The 20,235-nt window shown below is 40.6% G+C and overlaps 1 protein-coding gene across 2 annotated transcripts; it reads left to right on the top strand.

Annotated features, from left to right (window-relative positions):
• The first annotated feature begins 2,149 nt into the window (after positions 1-2,149).
• Positions 2,150-18,006, top strand: mmp16b (matrix metallopeptidase 16b (membrane-inserted)). 2 transcript variants are annotated; one of them, XM_056392232.1, is made up of 11 exons: positions 2,155-2,643; positions 4,620-4,768; positions 5,020-5,034; positions 5,350-5,466; positions 6,584-6,888; positions 9,770-9,931; positions 10,307-10,524; positions 10,641-10,779; positions 11,939-12,089; positions 13,603-13,718; positions 14,183-18,006. In XM_056392232.1, the coding sequence occupies exons 1-11, from the start codon at positions 2,515-2,517 to the stop codon at positions 14,542-14,544; spliced, it is 1,863 nt and encodes a 620-aa protein (XP_056248207.1). In that variant the 5' UTR covers positions 2,155-2,514; the 3' UTR covers positions 14,545-18,006. The 2 variants fall into 2 exon arrangements, with proteins under 2 accessions (XP_056248209.1, XP_056248207.1); XM_056392234.1 differs by lacking the exon at positions 5,020-5,034 and having other exon boundaries at positions 2,150-2,643.
• Positions 18,007-20,235: the final 2,229 nt, after the last annotated feature.

Here is a 20,235-nt window from a genome sequence, read left to right as displayed (position 1 = left end):
GATGTCTCTGTGTGTTCAGGTTTCAAAGGTAAGGTTTAATGTGTGTGGCATGCCATGCGTATAATAATAACAATATTAAAGTTTATTTATACAGCACTTATCAAAGTCAGTGAGGTCTTTATGAAAGCCAAACATGAAATAATAAAGAATAATGAACTGAACAGTAAAAAATTCAAATCAAATAGCAAAAAGCCAAATAGGGAAAAAGAACTGTACAGTATACTCATACACACATACTGTACAGATGCACTAATGTTAAGTTAAAAATGCCTCAAAATGTAAATATAATCAAAGTGGGTTTCAGAAGTGATTTAAAATCCGATTTTGCATCAGCAGGTCATTCCAGATTTAAGTAAAAATATAAAAGGATCACCATAAGTGAAAGTATAATGGTCCAGTTCAATGTATTCTAATTATTGATGCAATAATGTATACATCACTTTGATGTTGCTGCTTCAGCTATTTTTTTCTCTTTATACTGATGGGTGGCTTCTGCATTTCCCCCCAGGGATCAATAATATCTTAACTTATCTTAGACTATGATAATACAACATAATTTATTTAATAAAAAGTAAGTAAAATGTACAATGCTATTATTTGAGTTGTAGTGGAGTACATATAGTAGTACAGTAGCAGTAAACCAAAAGTGAAATACGAGGAGACTACTTCATAGTTGCACTTACAGTACTTGAGTAAAGTAAAGTAAAAGCAACCTACTTGGACATTTAGTAAAATTGTGTATTAAGACTCAGACAACGTTGGACTTTTCGGTTTGATCTTGTTAAACTGATGTTTCTACTCACTGATGCGGTCACTTCGGTTCATGGGGCTTTGATTGCCAGTGTGCACTGAAGTGGTTTTGTGCTGGCTGTGGTACAGTCAGGCTCTGAAGGTCTGCATTCCCAAAGCTGGTGCCATGGTTCTCTTCCTGTAAAAGGAGGGAGGGGGGCAAGGCTCATTCAAATCATTGATGAGAAAGTGCGTCTAACTGCATGAGTCATACACAATCTGAATAAAGAGGATCAAAAGACTGACCGTTGGACAAACTGCTTTCAGCAGAGCACATTCTGCACTGGATTGTGGTCACCAATGAGAATGAAAAAAAAATGCAAAGCCGCTAATGTGTCAGCTTGGCAGATGATATCCGTTTCAAATCTCTGTTGTACAAGTGATTGATAGAATGAGATCATGGATGCAATCAGCTAAAATGTAGATTTCTCTGCAGGTAAGGATATATGTCAGACTCAGAGACAGGAGCCAAAGCTCCTAGAAGAGACCACAGGTCGGACATGGGACACACTGGGAGGCTTGAACCTTACCTAGACCACCACTTGTCCTTAATGCCTCCTCACCACTAACAGATAAATGATTAGATCATGGAAGGATGGATGAATAATATTCCTTTGTTACTTATCAGTCATATGTTATCATTTGCTGGTATAGGCCTATAACACGAATCAATCTCAGATTAATTTCTCGGCTCATTTGTTTGTATGATGTTCATGTTCATGTTTCAGAGTGTCTCCTATGTCCTTAGAGGTTTTTGTAAGCAAATAGCTGGCGGGCCACTTTCCTCAATGAAACACCGCCATCTCGTGGCTTGTTCGCTCGAGGCAGGTTGTTGTGGACCATATCTGGGCTATAAAGAGCTGCAGGCGCTATAAATGTCTTGGGGAGATGTAAGGTCGTGTGTTCTGTCTGCAGACCACAGATCGGGGGTAAATTGTGGGACAAATATTTTAAGATAAGTGAGAATAATGAGGTTAATGCTCTGCTTATGCCCTGGTGTCCTGATTGTTAGTATAACCCTGCAGGCTGATGATGATGATGATTGGATGATTGATTAATTTATCAATTATTGGCAATATCCAGGGTGTTTTTTTATTTTTTTATTACAGGGCTATTACCCAGTTTTGTCAGAAAACATAGCAACCATTTGGCTTAGCCTTATCAAAGCATCAGCGGAGGAATGTAGGCTACACCAGTCTAATCTGGATCTAGGCCTTTGTTTACTATAATGAATTTAAGTTGAAATGATCTGCACATGTTGCACAAATTGCACAGAGCAGTGGCCTGCACAGTGTAAGAGCCAAAGGCACAGGCAGTTCTGAAGAATGATATTTCATCTCTCATGCACTCTGTAGGGCAGCTCTCAGGATGCTGCCAAGCAGCGCTGCGCTGTGTGAGAAATCAAAGCGCAGGCGTCGAGTCGGGAGGGAGCCTATCTTGCGCAGATTGGGTACTGTACATGGCCATTGATGCTGCTGGATAGATGTAGCCCCTGATGTAAATAAGAATGGCGAGGGCAGCGGGTCTAACATGCCGCGTTATCTCTGCTTGACATCGGAACATTTTATGCCACCGTCGGGATTTTTTTTTTTATAAAACGCGGGGTCCTTTTCTCGTTTTCATCTGAATCTGCCTTGACAGCTCGCCTGATGGTTTTCATTTGACACAAGAGCCAAAGCAGACGGGCGGCTTCTTCTAATAAACACTCGGGAAAAACAGGTCATTATGACCTTAGTATCCTCCAGTAAAAGAAAACCATCGGATTGCTTTTACGCGGCAGCTTTCTGCTTGCATTTTTTGCTTTGGATTTCGTGTGCCGTGTCCGGAGAGGAGGATCATCAGTTCAGCGTAGAGGTAAGATAAATGGCCTTCCCTCCCTGGTTATCATAAATGACCGTGCTATCTCCTCCACATCATCTGCCTCCGCGTGAAAAACATATATATTGACTCTCCCCCCCACGCTATCCGTGGATACAATTACCATCACGCATAACATAGAGACATTGTAAGCCTATCAGGACAGCTCACGTACTGAACAGCGAAAATATAGCACATTCCTCATTTGTGGGGTTCAATGAAACAGAAGGATGCTCATTTGAGGTTGTTACACTGCGGTGCATGAGCCGAGCTGATCCAGCCCACTGATCCTAAATGTGCAACCCAGATATGATTGCATACATAGAGTGGTCTATTTTAACAGAGATGCCCTACAGCATTAGGTTGTCATATAGTTTTGTGACAGGCCAACATAAAGTCAGACATGCTTTTGGCAGCATCATAGTGTTGGAGGAGATTAAACATTTGCAGACACAAGTTGCATAATAGGATTTGCTTTTTTTGTACCTTATTAATTGATGTCATTTCCATCCTCACCACAGGCTCCCCTCCCACCAGTCTGAAGAAATTAAATGCTGAGGCTTTCAGTCACACATACACATCATTATTCAATTTTATGGCTCACTGAAATCTGCCTGATATCTCTCTGAGATGTGCGCCGTTGAACAAACACAACACACACACAGGAAACACACCCACAGGAGAGAGGGGAAAAAGGGGATAAACAAGGCGTTTAGCTCAGCAGAAAGAGGGATGGAGGCAGAAGAGAGAGGGGGGGGTGGTGGTGGTGGACAGATTAGCTAGCTGGAGCATTTCTCATCGGCTGTGTAGTGATGGGGAGGCAGCTGGTTGTGGCGTGTGGACAGCTGTGGATAGCGTGGGCACCTCGTGGCCCCTCAGCATCAGGATTTGAGTCTGGCAATGACCCCTGGATGATGCTCTGTCTCACCTCTCTCCTCAGTACCAAGCGGCACTCTGGCTTTGTAGGGCAAGAGGAGGCAGGGCCACAGTCCTGCACATCTACACTGGCCGGCAGCTGCAAAACACAAACTATGACTAAGGTCACAAGAAGGGATTCAAATGCAAGTCAAATTTAAACCCAAACCAACTGCCGGATAGACAGTTTAAGCAAATAATATACTGTTTACATGCAGATTCTGCTGAGTATCTCATTGAAGCTTCTAAACATGTCACCCACACTGTGATGTTAAGTGTAAATACAACGACAGCAGCTCAGTCTCAGTTCTTGCAATAATGAAAAAAAATGATTGTAGCCATTGTTAGTCATCTCACAGCCTCTTGTGAGATGCAAAATGAATGATGCGCAGCCATATTCCTATTGATTTTTATTCTAGGCTTGGCACTGGACACGAGGTTAAAGAAGTTGGTTTGTGGCTGGGATCTCGCCAGTTACCCTATACCCAGTTTTTTTTCTCAGCAAATTTGATTGGTTGGAAAAGGGTAAGGTAACTAAACAAACAGTACTTTGTCCTCAGCTCTGGTTGTGGTGCCCTTGAGCAAGGTACCCCATGGTGGAGGAATATCTATGGTCTCTGTTTGTACTAGCAAACCGCCCAGCATGTGAATACAGCTCTTAAAAAAAAGAGAATCTGTAATGGTTTTTAAGGAGATTCAAGTTCATATCTGCAGCTAATAACAACTCATGTAGAGAACAGACTCTTTCTTTTATTCACTTTTGCTGTATGGCACACAATGTTCAGTTGATACGTGTTCATTATAGTAGATGATTAATTTATTTATTATTTGAACAAACTTGGGTCATCATGGTTGTTTTGGTGGATTAATCCAAATGTGTAAAGTCCTTGGGTGTTATTTCAACACAGGACCTTTATCACTTGTCATCTCCCAATCCATCTTTATATTGTTCCTCCCTGTTTCTCTTGACTTTGAGTTTACTAATGAAGGCAAAGAATCAAGTCTTAAAATAGCCACAATATGAAGCCCCGAATCTTTTCCCTTCTTCCCCCTCATAGGGATGGCTACAGAGGTATGGCTACCTTCCTCGCACAGAACCGGGAATGTCTGTCCTGCGCTCGGCACAAACCATGCACTCAGCCATCGCTGCCATGCAGCGCGTCTACGGTCTCAATGTCACAGGGACACTGGATGAGAAAACCAAGGAGTGAGTATATACACACGTGCGAATGTGCGAGCTGAGGTGCACATGCATTTCCACTAGGCTGCTGATGTTACATTAATGCAAATGCTCCACTCATTCATTTAAAATGCAGGAGGAATGGCTATCAATATTTCAATGATTTAGTGAAGAACAGAGACAAAGATGTTTATTTCACTCCCCACCACCTCGCCTGAAACAACCTCAGGTGAAGGTTTTAACCCTTTTCCTTCTTCTCATTTTGCATGATGATGCAGTGATATCACGCTGAGGTGAGAATTCATGTTTCGCCTATGTATTGTGTGTGTGTGTGTGTGTGTGTGTGTGTGTTTGTACTTGTGATAATCTGATGTGGTATGAATGGGAAAAAGTAGTTAGTAGTTTGGAGTAGTGTAGTAGTGTTTTTGCACAACACTCTCTTATCCTGCTGATGTGATGGTGTGGCACCCGACAGGAAGAGACCTACTGAATATCCTTCACTGCTTTATGTTGTCTTGTGATGGTGTTTGCCTCTCAACTTTTCTCACTTTTCTCACTCTTGTCTTCCTCTCTTCTCTTCTCCTCTTTTCTCTTCTCTTCTCTTCAAGTTGGATGCAAAAGCCTCGCTGTGGCGTTCCGGACAAATTTAAAAGTGCTTCGAGGTCACGGACGCGGAGATACGCGCTGACAGGACAGAAGTGGCAGCGTACACACATCACCTACAGGTGAGAGACAGTGGAGGCAGTTGTCATAGCGACTATTGAGTTCAGCAGCGCTTATTGTAGGGTTCAGATATGCGAGTGTTAATTTTCTCAGCTCTCCTCTGTCTCTCCTGTCCTCCTGGGATCACATGCTCTGTGTTGTCATAGAGACTGCACAAGTACGTCACATATGTGGGAGCACACACACACACAAATATAGTTACAATCACACATCCAGAAACACATAGATTAACACATAAATTTGCCCATGTGTGCTGTGAGTATGTTTATTTTCCAGTGTATAAATAGCTCACTGGCAAAATGAAAAATGGGATCAGGCTGTTTTTCTTTTAACCCTCGTCAATTTATTTTCCCCTTTTCATAAAACAAAACAAACAATTTCAGCTGAGTAGCATGAAAATTGAAGGCTTTCCTCTCCCTCGTATGAAATTGTTTGAAAATCCTGAGAGTAAATTGTCCGTAATCTCAGCAGAAATATTCAAACTCTCATCTTATCTCGCCTGATTAAGCTCCGGCTTTTAATAGGTTCTGAGGAGAACCGATAAACGGGTCTCTGGCACAACTGCAAATTGACAGGTTACAGCAGTAATAGACGATAACACTGTCAATTTATTCAAATCCTTCCTTCCTCCCCGAATTTGAATTGACGAGCCACCTCTCCTAATGGAATGTCAATCAGTGCTGAGCCAGTGCTGCTGCTGACTGCACTTTATTCATGAAAATGAGTGGAGAGGAAGGGAGAAGATTTCCCATTCCTCTCTGCCTGCCAGCGACTGATAACGACTGCTGTGTTAAAAGTTCAGTGAAAGCTGCCAGGCTTGAAATAGTTGTGTCAAGTGAAACTTTTTGTGTGTGTGTGTGTGTGTGTGTGTGTGTGTGTGTGTGTGTGTGTGTGTCACCTCATTTTGAAAAGTAAAAAAAAAAGTTCACTTGAAATTAATGGGATAACAAAGCGCAGGGTTGATGCAGTATGTGGTCTATTTCCTTTTGTCCTGAATGTTTTGTCTTTTACTGTTCCAAACAGTATGTAAACTACAACTTGCACGGCATTTTCTTAGCCTGATAGCCTCCATCTATCAGCGACCCGTTCAGTTGGTTTTCTTGTTTTTTCTTCCTACAGCATAAAAAATGTCACGCCAAAGGTGGGCGCCCGGGAAACTCATGATGCCATCCGGCGGGCGTTTGACGTGTGGCAGGGTGTGACTCCCTTACGCTTTGAGGCCGTTCCATACAGTGCCCTGGAGACTGGCAGGCGTGACGTTGACATCACCATCATCTTCGCTTCGGGTTTTCATGGTGACAGCTCACCCTTCGACGGGGAGGGGGGATTCCTCGCCCACGCCTATTTCCCTGGTCCAGGCATAGGAGGGGATACACACTTTGACTCAGATGAGCCCTGGACCCTGGGGAACCCCAACCATGATGGTAAGTGGATGTGAAAAAATGAGTGTAAACCCTCAATCGGGAGAGAGAGAGAGAGAGAAAATGGTGGTAGTAAGAACAGGTGACAAGGAGACACCAATAAAGAAGTGAGTAAAGCAGAAGTAAGGAAAGGCTACAGCGAGGGAAGAGCAAAGGAAACTATTAAAGGAAGAGATTAAGATTAGGAAAAAGAAAACAAAGAGGAGAATGAATGGTTGTTGGGTGCTGACTGTTGACAGTGAGGTAAAAAAGTAAAGGGTGTGGAAGAAATGAAGAATGCAGAGAGAGACAAAAAAGACCCAATCATCAAGAAAGAAAGATAAGGACTGATAGAAAGCAAATAATGGAAAAACAGATGGCCAGGCAGCAGGGCAATAGGACAGAGATGGTATCACGGGGCAGGGTATGAAGGATGCTTAACCAAAAACAAAAAATGCAGAGATGTCTTTGATGGCTGTGCTCTGTAAAGACGCATCACCCCATCTGTCAGGATTTTGATGTGTTTTTTTTTTTTCTGCATAATAAGCTCTTCAGATGACAGGATAGAAAGCCCTGCTATTTTAAGACATTGGTTGCTGGCACATGATTATGGCTATTCTGTTTTTAGTGAAATTGATGTAGCTCACTGGTATGCCTCAAAACAGGTCTACATAAAAGTATCAGATAAACATCCATACCGTTACTTTAACAAAATTCAAAGACAATGTCATGTCATGTGTATGGACAGGTTAAATTAGGTCAGGTTACTATTATCACATTACATTACATTATGTTACGTTACATCACGTTATGTTACGTTAGACAGTAGACAAGACAAAGTCAGGTAACTTATGTAATATCATGTTAAGTGAGGATATTATATTATGGGTTATCATCATATTGCTTTATGTCATGTTTTGTTGTGCGATGTTAAGTTTTATCGTGTTGTGTCAGATTATGTGTTATGTTATCATTGGTGTCACGTTAAGTAAAGTTAGGTTATTATGGATTATGTTGTATTATTTTTGTTATGTCATGATTTTATGTGTTGTGTCTTGACATGTCATATTGTATTATGCAATTTTACTATGGATATATATAAACTATGTTAGGGTATATTAGTATTATTAGTTAATTTATGTTATTATGGGTCATATTATGTTAATTGTGTAACGCTTTGTGTTATGTTATTTTGGGTGTATTACATGGAGTTACGTCATATATGGCTGTTATATTTCTTGCAGCTCAGAGGGGAACGTAATTTGTAGCCATGCCTCCAAACACTCTTTACTTTACTGCATTACTGTACCTACCTATATATATTTAGTATATATTCAATATATGTACCGATGTGCCATATGTTTACATTCTGCCCATGCGAGGAGAGGATGGTTACAACTCACATTGTGTTTGTTCTGGGAAACTGCTTGCCACCCATCAGCTCCCTTCCCTGTCCCTCTTTTGTTCTCATACTTCCAATGGCAATTGTCTCAGACTCCCAAGTCAAATTCATGTTCAGTCTTGCACAGTGTCCCATGGTTATCCATGTGGAGTGCTGAGGCTCATTCTGGAAAGCTCCTGTCTCAGCTTGTGTGTCTGGAAAGCTGTGCAATCTTTAATGGGCTCTCACAGTGGTGTAATTGTAAATGTTGCATGTTGACATGTGCGCTAATGGTAGCTCCGGCCTGTCTCGTGGGAGTCCTTATGGGATAGTATTGGTTAGGTGGAGGAGGCTGGTTGTGTGAGATAAATGGGGGAGGGGAAGGTGTAACCTTTTTGCTGCTGGCTGAGGGTCAGTGGTTGTTCTGTGCAGCACTGCTGGCAGGAGTGGATATCATGTTTTAAAGGGCAACAATCTCCTGGGGACAGCTTCAGTCAGAAGCTGTACATAAACGGTGTACTTCTTTCTAAATCTGGTTGACACTAAGAGCTGAGTGCTGACCATAGACACTGACCGTGACTTTTTTCTTTTTTCATTTGTGTGTGTGTGTGTATTCGCATGTGATTCATATGAGACACCCAATGTTTGCTTGTAATAGGACGACATTTGTACGTGTTCAGTATGTATGTGTTCATATGAACGTGTTTGTATTTTCACTGTTCTCTGGTGCCCTGGGCAGCAACGTGAGTGTGTGTCCCTCTGCTCGCTGTGAGCTGTGGCTCACATGTGGCTTATCTTCTCTTATAAAGCAAAAGAGAGAAAGTGCTCATGCTTGGCAGTTTACCTTCAGTAATCCTTACTTGCACTACTTTGCACCACGTTAGCTCAATGGAGGTTAACTCTGGATCATAGGGATGGAAGTAATGATTATTTTCATTGTTGATTAATCAACCGGTTATTTGTCGATCATGTTTAATGGTTTGTCTATAATAAAATTACATCAGTTCCTAAATCTGACATCAAGTTCCTGTAGCACAAAATACCATGTCGAACCAACAGCCTAAAACATGACATGTAACAGATAAAAGAAGCAAATTGTCACATGTAACACCCTGGAACAAGCAAATGTTTGGCAATTTATGCTTAAATGGTTAACAGATTATCAAAATTGTTGTTGCTTTATCTTCTGCTGATTGACTAATCAAGTAATCACTAAAGACCTGGGAGAAGATTGATTTTAGTGTTTTATCTTCACACCTCTTGCATCAATTCCTGCAACACCTTTTAGCCATGAGCTAAAGTGTTTAGCACACGAGAAATATGTGGAAAGAAAACAGTAATTTACAGACTAGGATATACAGTAGAGATGCCCTGTAATTGTATAAATGTGTAATTTTCATATGAATTTCAATGTTTTCAATGTGTGCTTGTTCATTTTTCTCCACCTCCTGTATCTACTGTGTATGTCATAAATGTGGCGTTGTGTTTGCATTCTCATTGCACTTGTCCTCTTCCTCTCTCCAGGTAACGACCTGTTCTTGGTTGCGGTTCACGAGCTGGGCCATGCCCTCGGTCTGGAGCACTCTAACGACCCCACTGCTATCATGGCTCCTTTCTACCAGTACATGGACACAGAGAACTTCAAACTACCTCACGATGACCTACAGGGCATCCAGAAAATCTATGGTAACCGTCTCACACACCATTCGTTCTCTTTAGTCAGTGGAAGTTGGACAAAATAACTTTTTTTCTGTAGCTCCAGTAGTTAGAAAGTAGTTAAAAAAAAGCACTTTAGAGCAATGATGCATGTGTATATTGCCCCAACACTTTCTCACAATTACAAATGCTGCGGCATCAGTCATATTGGCTGAATGTAACAAGCATTTGTCAGATGTAAAATAGGCCAGCCAATTTTCATTTTCAAAACAACATGAGTCTGCGAACAGTGCTCCGAAGAGGCCAAATCATTTGTGGTAAAAATTAAAAGTACATTGGTCAAAACACTGTAAAGAGGAACAGTATGGAAGGAGGATGAAATATTGTATGTTGCTTCCTTTTTAGGTCCACCAGACAGAGCGCCGCAGCCTACCAGGCCCCCACCCACGGTCCCTCCGCCTCGCTTCCACCCTCCCTCAGACCCCCGCAAGCATGACCGCCACGCCAGACCCCACCGCCCTCCACAGGGGGCCAAGCCCTCCAACCCCAACGCCAAACCCAGCATCTGTGATGGAGGCTTCAACACCTTGGCCATCCTCCGCCAAGAGCTTTTTGTGTTCAAGGTAGAATAGATCATCAGCTTGAGTAAACATCGCTGCAGGTTATAAAGTGGTTTGGGATGATGATGATGATGATGATGATGAAGATGATGATGATTCTCCTTTATCTGTTTCAACAGGACCAGTGGTTCTGGAGGGTACGGGATAACTCAGTAGTCCCTGGCTACCCAATGCAGATCAACTACTTCTGGAAAGGCTTGCCGCCCAAAATTGATGCCGTCTATGAAAATAGTGAAGGGAAATTTGTCTTTTTCAAAGGTAATAAAAAGCATTTTTGGATCTCAATGTATTCTTATTTACTAAAAGTATCCTGTGGATTTTGTAACCACTCATAGCCTTATGAAGCGAGAGCACACAGGTGACATGACGGGCATTTCTGCCAAAACAAAAAAAATTATATAACAAACGCAAAATTTTTTATCCGATTTTTTTTTTCCCAGTGTAAATTTACAAACATAAAATCAATTAATAAAAGTATTTTTCTTATCAAAACAAAATATACACAAATTAATCTTTAACCCTTTACCATCAGTGATAAATGAGTAGCATAAGTGGCGAGTATTTTCCCACTGAATCACAACAATGTAATAACTGACAAATGACAAAAAAAAAGAGAGTAACCTTTTACTGTTTACCACCACAAGTACATGTGAAAGTGTGAGCTCTTTAAACTCACAGTAATATTTTGTTCATTCATTAGAAATGATTTGTTTTGCATACTGCCATCACAAGTACGCATTTATAGTTGTAGACTGGATGAGTGACTGTGAGGTTGTTTTGCGTTCTGTACGATAACAGAACGGGTGCTCGTCCGGTACAGACAACTGTCCATGAGGCAGATTAACATGACATCTGTCACCCAGTGGGATCAGAGTGCCTCATGCTTTATTTATTCTCACATGGGGACTTAACTGTGTGTGTGTGTGTGTGTGTTTGTGTGTACAAGTGTGTGTGTGTGTGTGTGTGTGTGTGTATGTGTGTGTATGTGTGTGTGAGTGCCTAGCTACTTACTCCAAGCACACCACCACAGCAGCTCCCCTCACTCTGCCTCAGGCACTTATGATCAAACTGAATTAAATGCAACAATAGCTTCAATAAAACTCAAAACAACAAGTCTCGGTGGAGTTGCCTTCAGAGCATCATCTTGCTGTTTATTGTATTATAGATAACACAGCATAGATTTTCTGCTGTGAAGGTATTTTAAAAATGAGGTGATACATCTGACCTTTGAAATCACATGCATAGAAATAAATAAACTCACAGGCAGGAAAAAAAAAAGAAAAAAAAAGCCACACAGAAGGCTTGAATGAGCTGAGAGCCAGCAGTGTTTTGTCTTGCGCAATTTTTGAGGTCATCTTTATGATAATGTCTTTGTCCCAGAGCCCTGACTGTCCCTAACTGTGAGTGTGTATTTTAGGAAACCGTTTCTGGGTCTTCAAGGACACGACTCTCCAGCCTTCGTACCCTCAGGACATCTCGCTGTTCGGGAGCGGCATGCCCACTCAGAGTATCGAGACAGCTGTGTGGTGGGAGGATGTCGCCAAAACCTACTTCTTCAAAGGAGACAGGTCTGTGTGGAACGATTATTAGTGCTGTTATGAAGTCAAGCAATCGGGCAGAACAGCAAATCTCTCGGAGCAAAAACAAGTACTATGAGGACCACTGATGGCTGAAATTCTCTATTAAAGTCGATTGAATATGTGTTACCAAATGGCATATACAATCATTACATCTTTTCATTTGCCTTTATAAGTATATTACAGTATGTTGAGGAGAGGATCCTACAGACAAAAAGAAAAAAAGTATTTTTAAGTGTCCTCAGCTCTGTTCCTCTCTGCTGATGCGATGTTTGTCTATGTTTGGAACATTTAATGATTTTTGGGACTGTTACCCATGAGATGTTAAGTAATTTCGCAGGTGTGTGGATCAGTGCATCTTTAATTTTGGCATAAATAATTGAATAATTTGCCATCCTTGAAGCTCTGCAAGCTGTCACATGTTGCTTTGAGACAACTGATTTTCTCTTTAACAGCTGACAATGCGTCTCATTGGCATCCTATTCGTTATGGACCATTTGTAGTCGTATCTTACTTCAGAGTTTAAGTCCTTTTCTGTCAAGTATTTATATAGATTTCTGCAAATGTAGTTACCTGCAGGTAAAAGTGACTTGAAACCAGAAAGTCTTTCCAAAACAACCAAATCAGAGAGTCTGCTGTTTATCTATGTGCGTTGCAAGTATGCCAGTGTGACTCACATGTTTGTTCAGCTGTCATGATAAATCATATCCTAAGAGGTCAGGGGACCCTGTGGTGAAAGCTGACAAAATGCTTGATACTGTCATCCCTCGACCTGCTGCTGCATATCGTGACAAACAGGACGTTCTGTCCATCGTCTCAAAACATTTTTCTCTTTCTTTCTCTCTGTAACAGGCTGGTGTTTTTTCTAATTTAAAAAAAAAAAAAAAAAAAGACATTGTATAGCAAGATTTATGTGTGTGTGCACCAGTGTGTGAAAAGCAGATCAATCACAGAAACCTCTGAGACGAATGTGCGTGGTAGATAAACACAGTATGGATGATTGATTGACCGATGTCTCTGGTCATGTGAATTAAGTCAGTTGTTGATCATTTAATGGTCAGATAGAGATTGAAGACTGTTGTCTTAATTCTGGCCACGATTTACAAACAAAAGACGAGCGTCATGACCACAGTCAGGTCCAGTGCCATTTGAAGTTTTGGCTCCTATAATATCAAGCTATACAGCTTTGATATTGTTCTTTCCCTGCTGTATTACAGAGCATAGTAGACTTCTAAAGAAGTGTAAAATGAACAAAATAGTCCTTATGCAGTTTAGTACGAACCAATCTGCAGAATTTCTTTGTGTGTTATTGCTGTTTAAAAGCATGAGTAGTTATCCCCAAATATCACCACATTATCTCCACTGGGTATTGGGCAACAACATATTATATAGGTCACAATCGCTCAGCCTTAGTATTACGCCCTGATCAATGATTTAAAAAACAACTTATCAACAGTAAACCTCTGTATTGACTACTTTGTTTTCTCTGTCTGTCCTGTTGTAGATACTGGAGGTACAATGAGGATATGAGGACCATGGACCCGGGTTATCCCAAACCCATCACCATCTGGAAAGGCATCCCTGACTCTCCACAGGGGGCTTTTGTGGACAAAGCCAACGGTATGCCCACTTTACTGACTTTAAAACTAGTTAGTGAGATTTTGAGATAAATACCATCACATTACCATTGTTTTTAATAAAGTAGTGATACCAGGCAATTAGCAAGAAATCAATATTCTATAAAGCTCTTTGCCAAATAGTCATATTTTTCTGAGGATGTTGTCGGTCATGTGTCACTATTGTTTGTTAAGTCCTGAATGTAACACAACAGTTAAGTAGGAAAATTGGAAGTTGACGGAACATTTACAATGACTTAAATTTTCCAGTTTCATTTAATGATTTTCCAGAGCAATTGTTTAAACCAGTGTAACATCTTTGTTCATACTGGTTAGTAGGGGTCAGAGCATCTGCACATGACTGCTACTACCGCTGTACCAGAAAGTGTTGCAAGCAAAAAAGGAATAATCGCTGCCTTTGTTTGTAAATGTATGATTAAATATATGTCCAATAATCCCTCTGTCCAGGCTTTACCTACTTTTACAAGGGAAAGGAGTATTGGAAGTTCAACAACCAGCTTCTTCGTGTGGAGCCTGGCTACCCAAGGTCCATCCTGAGGGACTTCATGGGTTGTGATGGCCTCCCTGCAGACCCCGACTGGGACTGGAGCCCCCCGGTGGCAGAGGAGCGCCACTACGACAACGGTGACGTGGACGTTGTCATCAAACTGGACAGCGCGGGTGGCACGGAGAAAGCAGTGGCCATCGCTATCCCCTGTGTCTTGGCGCTGTGCATGATGGTCCTCCTCTACACTGTTTTCCAGTTCAGGAGGAAGAGCACGCAGCGCCACATACTGTACTGCAAGCGCTCCATGCAGGAGTGGGTCTGAGGGATTGTATAGAGAGGGATGTGAAGCTCTGATAAAGGTCTAGTTAGTGCTTGAGGCCCTAAGTACAGTAATTGGAAGCACTGTAAAGGGTACAGTACATAAGGATTGCCATGTTGGCAGATTTTAAAACTGCTTGAACTCACAACGTGCAAGCTGCAAAGAAGCCGAACTCAACTGAAGACAGTGAGGGAGCCACATCTCCTATGTCCAGCTAATATGTATGTATCTGCTTTGACTTTTTTCTGTAACTTGGAATGAACTCAATTAAGTGAGACAGAGTTAAGCTTCTGTAAGTGGGACCTTTGTCTATCCTCGTCTCTGCACGTCGCTTAAAAAGCCCCTAGCACTAACTTCAGTGGACAAATTAGATATAGGCTTCTACTTTACTTTCATTTCTTAATTAAATCGCCCTGAGCTGTGCTTTCTTTTTTTTCGTTTTTTTTTTGTATTTAGGGTCCCTGTAAAAGATTATTCATTGCGTGGAGGACTGATACACAAACCAAATATGACCTTTTCTTCCAAAGAGGATTACTGCTCGATGTTGTTTTTGATGGGATATTTTTCCTTCACAGATCGAACATTGTGGCATCACACTCAGATTTTCTTTTGCCATTTCTATTCATATCCACCAGTCTGCTCTGTAATCTGTGGGGATAGGAAGCAGCCGTTAGTAAGAGCTAGGAACTCAAGACTGTTGTGGCGGTCCATCTCCAAAACAGGGGCCAAAAACCTCTCTGCAATATTTATGAGACTGCCTTAATCACGGATTGCTTAAACTTCCTTTTCTTTCTCTCTCTGTCTCTCTGGTAGATGGGTATGAATACAGACAGTGTATGAAGGCATTGATTAGTGCCCATAATGCAACTTCAAAGCCAGTAGTTAAGGACAGTTTGATCCACAGAGGGTCCATCGCTCTTGAAAATGTGCTAAGCCGTGCTAAATACCTGATGGCAAGTAGGCTATCAGCTTTCATTTACTGCCTCACCGGAGGGTATGAGAGAGACAGCGAAGGTTAGTTGTGCGTGTGTGTGCGGTGAAGGGAGAATAATTACCCACACTCTATGTGTACTGTACTGTAGTGTCAGTTATTGAACAGTTAACATCCTGCTTCCTTTATTTTCCTGCCAACTTTGAAAACTAACACTCCAAACAAATGTCAGTCCATAGATTTTAAACAGCTTTACTAATCCACTTTGGTTTTTTTTCAACTTTTTGTACAAGGTTTGTAAGTTCACGTAATATTTCACATAGCACAGAACGGAGAGAAGGAGGGGAGAAAAGAGAAAGGAGGGAAAAAAACCCACATGTATCCATTTTTAAAATGAGACACACATTTCATAATAAAAGAAAATCATCTCTACATATCTAGATAACAGCAGCCGGTGCTCTTGCTCAGTTGCTCCATCTTTCCACCAAGTTGTTGCAAGTAGTTTTCGAGGAAATGCAAAGAAAAACTATTGTTGTGAAAAAAAAAAAAGAAGAAGAAATCATTTCTATACAATAAGGGGAATTAATCAGCACGAATAAAGAAACTGCATTCTGGTTGTCAGAAAAGTAGTTGAACTGGTTTTGCTGGTGTTCAATAAAGGAACCAGGTCGTTTTATGCACTGTAATTGTAATTAACCGCCATACTAAAAACTACACTTATGTTACATTAATAAATTACTAATAAATGTTTATGGAACTACTCTAACATTGCTGGTATTTACAGGCATATCGGAAATCCAAAACCAGCAAAATGAAGTCTGATGACAAATATTTCACATATATATCATGGTCTATGATGTTACATATATATATAACATCATACATACAGCATATGTGTTTTAAGACACTTTAATCAGGTGAGTATGAAACACAAAAAGATGAAGATCTGATGTGAGATGGAGCTGAACTGAGCAGAGGCTTTTTCTCTCCCCCACGTATTGTATTATAAATGCAATGCACAGCCTGGATCCTAACGAAATATATTGTCTCGCAGTTGCCTTTGGTCGCCTGCCATACATGTAACAATGTGGTTGTGTGGTGCAGCATTTCTCAGAGTTTGCCAGATGACCTGTCTGTGAGCACTCATAACGCAACATGTTTTATATTTGTGCTCACTGTTTTTGTTACTCTTTTACTTGAAATGGTCATCAACATCAACCGTGCGAGGATGTCTGACGTAATCTTCCCTTGATATCGAGGCAAAGGCGTTTTATAACATATCAGAGAAGGAATATGAGATTTTAAAATATACTTTATCATAAAAAGGATACATGGATTGTACCAGGATTGTTGGGTTGAACTGTGATTAGATGTTGTTTTCTCTCATCGTCATTTGTTAGGTGTAAAAACCTAAAAAGTAAATAAGGGCAATGCATGCCATTGTTAAACTTAAGATGTCATTTTGGACACTATTGTACTATTCAGTCTGTCCCTTTATGGTTAAATAAAGTGACTGATCAGCATTGCAGGTTTCTGCTTGGATGCATCGACAGATCCGAACCTGTCGTCTTTCAAAAACCATGTGAAATTTCTCGCTTCCAGTCTGTTCACCTTGTTTCGATCTTCGAGCGATTGTCAAAATGAGGAAGAAAAATTGACATCGACATGTTTTAAAGAAAGGAACATCTTTGCTTTCCTAAAGCAGTGCATATCAGTTCATGTTGATCCACGACCACTGTTAACGTAAGGCGGAAACAAAAACCTTTGGCTCAGTGTTGTGTGTGATGTCTTCTCAGTTTGTGTGTTTGTGGTGAGGCTCTGATGGCTCCAGCGAGTGTGAATTAAAGACGGCCAGTGAGGCGAGTCGGTACTGTATTTATTGCCGTATTTATTCCTCTGTGCTCAGCACTTCAAATCTTGCATTGCATTGTACTGAGGGCAAGAATCTGTCAATAAAGTGGGTTTGAAATGCAATGATTTTTTTTTTTCTCTCACTGCTACCTAGTAATCCTCCTTCTGTTACTGCCTCAACAGCAAACAATTCATCTGGTTTGAATGTTTTTCCATCACAGAGGTAAATCACAAACTTTAAGAGGTGACACATTTACATGGGTCTTTTTGGTTGGACTTGAAATATCTGGTATTTTAGATGTGTCTCAAAGCTCTGACCTCTCCCTGTTTATCTCCACACTCTTAGGGGCTTTTTTTGGTGTTTGCCTTGATACATGCTGCTAAGCATTAGGGCTAATTTGGAGTGTCATTAAAGGAAGTAGATGGGGCTGATTAGGCAGCAGTCAATACACCAGAGAGGCAAGAGTGCGGAAGAACGAGGAGCATTTTGCAATCACTGCAGTCAAGATCTTATACACAGATACATGCAGCATATACTCCAAGGCATAGTGTATGAGAAGTAAACATAATATGTACATAAACACAGAGTGTATACTGTGTGCTTGGGAGAATTTTGTTTTTAATCGTCCGTTTCATGGATAAAGAAAATACTGTGTGTTGTAAATAAAACAAGTGCATATTGAGTGTCTCGTATCATGTTCTCACACACAAACACTGGTGAAAAGTTTTATAGTTCATCAACCAAACACGGTGACAGCCTGAAGATGCATGAAGACAAGTATGATTAGATGCAACATTAAAGGACAATTTAAACCTGGGTTAATTATTGTGCAAGATATTTTTCAAGAAGAATAAAATGATACGAAGAAAGACACATTTCCACGAGCAGTGGCACAATGATCAAGAAACACAAACAATAAAGTGCAATATTTTTTGTAGGCCTTCATTTTAGAGAGAGAGGAAACATTGTGTGTTTATATGGTGAGGAAACTAGAGATAAATCCCTGATAATGAGACCCACACAATGGACAACTCTAAATGCTCTCTGTAGCCATCCGCCTGGGTCAATCCACATCCTGTTTGAGTAACAAGAGACACAAAAGTGCACAAAAAAGGGAGTAGGAACACAACACAACCTGAGTCGGTCACTCAGTCATCCAGAAGTGATAAGTCAAAGGCAACAGCAGAACTGATGAAGCCTTGATTCAGCAGTTCTGAACCCATAACACAGTTTCTGCAGATTATTATTTTTGATTGATTTCTGAAAACACATGCCGTAAGTAAAGTGGAAATATATAAACAGCGTAATTACTTATTAGCGGAGTTAATCTTTAGTAGGCTACTAATAGTTTACTTTTACAGTATGTACCGTCACATAGATGTAGATGTAGGTACTGAGGAACAAGAAGTTATGGAATAAGGGGGTAACACTTTGGGATCGTACAAAGAATTTATACTGTAGTTTTTTAACTACTACTATTAATGTCTGACCTGCTGAGCGATGATCTGGACGTTTGGGAGGAACTCCCAAGAGAGAATGTATAACGTAGTTATTATTTAACTACTGGGTACCTATTCTATTAAATGATGGCTTCTGCATCACTCTATAAATATGTTGTGATTTTATTTCAAAATGACCTTAATACTAAAAATTAGGCTACAACTACATTGTTCCAAAGTAAATGCACAAATGTACCCTGTAGTTACTTCAAGCACCCCAAAGTTATAAAGGAACAAAAGTAACTGTGTATTGCCATGGATATGAGGACTGACGACCAAGAGAGGTGCAAGTGAATACCTACAGATCATATCAACAAGGAGAATTGGACCATAATGTCTGTGTCATTAAATACAATATTTGAAATAATGTTTCTTTTTTTAGATAATAAAGAAATGCAGCATGCAATTCCGACACAGGCCTTTTCCACCTCGTCTTAGGATGCCACCTAAAATGAGCACTGCCTCCTCTACAATCTAATGGACGGTATGAGATTTGTTTTGCTTACATATTTACAGCAGTGTTTCAAATATAAATAAAATAACCTGCAAAAACTGTCTTATGCGTCCAGAACTACTAAGTCAAGGCTTCATATAAAAGTCTTCTTCGGTCCTCCTGTCACCCTTGAATTAGCACTTCTGGATATACTATGACCTGATGAAGGAGTGACAGACTCCCTTTGTGCACTTTTGTATCTCTTGTTACTGAAACAGGAAGTGGACTGAGCCATGCAGATGGCTACACCGAGGATTTATCTCTAGTTTCCTCACTATACAAACACACAATGTTTCCCCTCTTTCTAAAATCAAGGCCTACAAAAATTATTGAACTTTATTGTTTGTGCTTCTGGATTATTGTGCCACTGCTCTCGGAAATGCTTCTCCTTAACTAAATAGTATGTTATCCATTATTCTTTGCTCTGTCCAGTTCACACACAGAAATAAAAAATATCTTGCACAGTAAATAATCCAAGTTTCCTGAATAAATTGTCCTTTTATGTTGCATCTAAACTTACTTGTCAACACAATTCCCCCCAGCACACAGTATACACTCTGTGTTTAGGTACATATTATGTTTACTTCTCATACACTATGCCTTGGAGTGCATGCTTCATGTATCTGTGTATAAGATCTCGACTGCAGTGATTGCAAAATGCTCCTCATTCTTCCGTACCCTTGCATCTCTGGTGTCGAATGCTGCCTAAACAGCCCCATCTACTTCCTTTAATGGCACTCCAAATTAGCCCTAATGCTTAGCAGTATGACATGCAAAAACATGTCAACCAAGTCAGCCCAACAATATCCACGAAGGACCAGTCGTCACACTAACTTTAATGTGTTGGACCAGATGACTGTTATGGCCTAGATCATCAGATATATCTTATAAATACATTTGTTCTGATGTTGTTTTCCAT

The sequence above is a fragment of the Seriola aureovittata genome, chromosome 12 (assembly GCF_021018895.1).
Source record: "Seriola aureovittata isolate HTS-2021-v1 ecotype China chromosome 12, ASM2101889v1, whole genome shotgun sequence".
Classification (NCBI taxonomy): Eukaryota; Metazoa; Chordata; class Actinopteri; order Carangiformes; family Carangidae; genus Seriola; species Seriola aureovittata.
The sequence above is the reverse complement of the archived record's forward strand: the minus strand, read 5'-3'. Positions and strand labels throughout refer to the sequence as shown.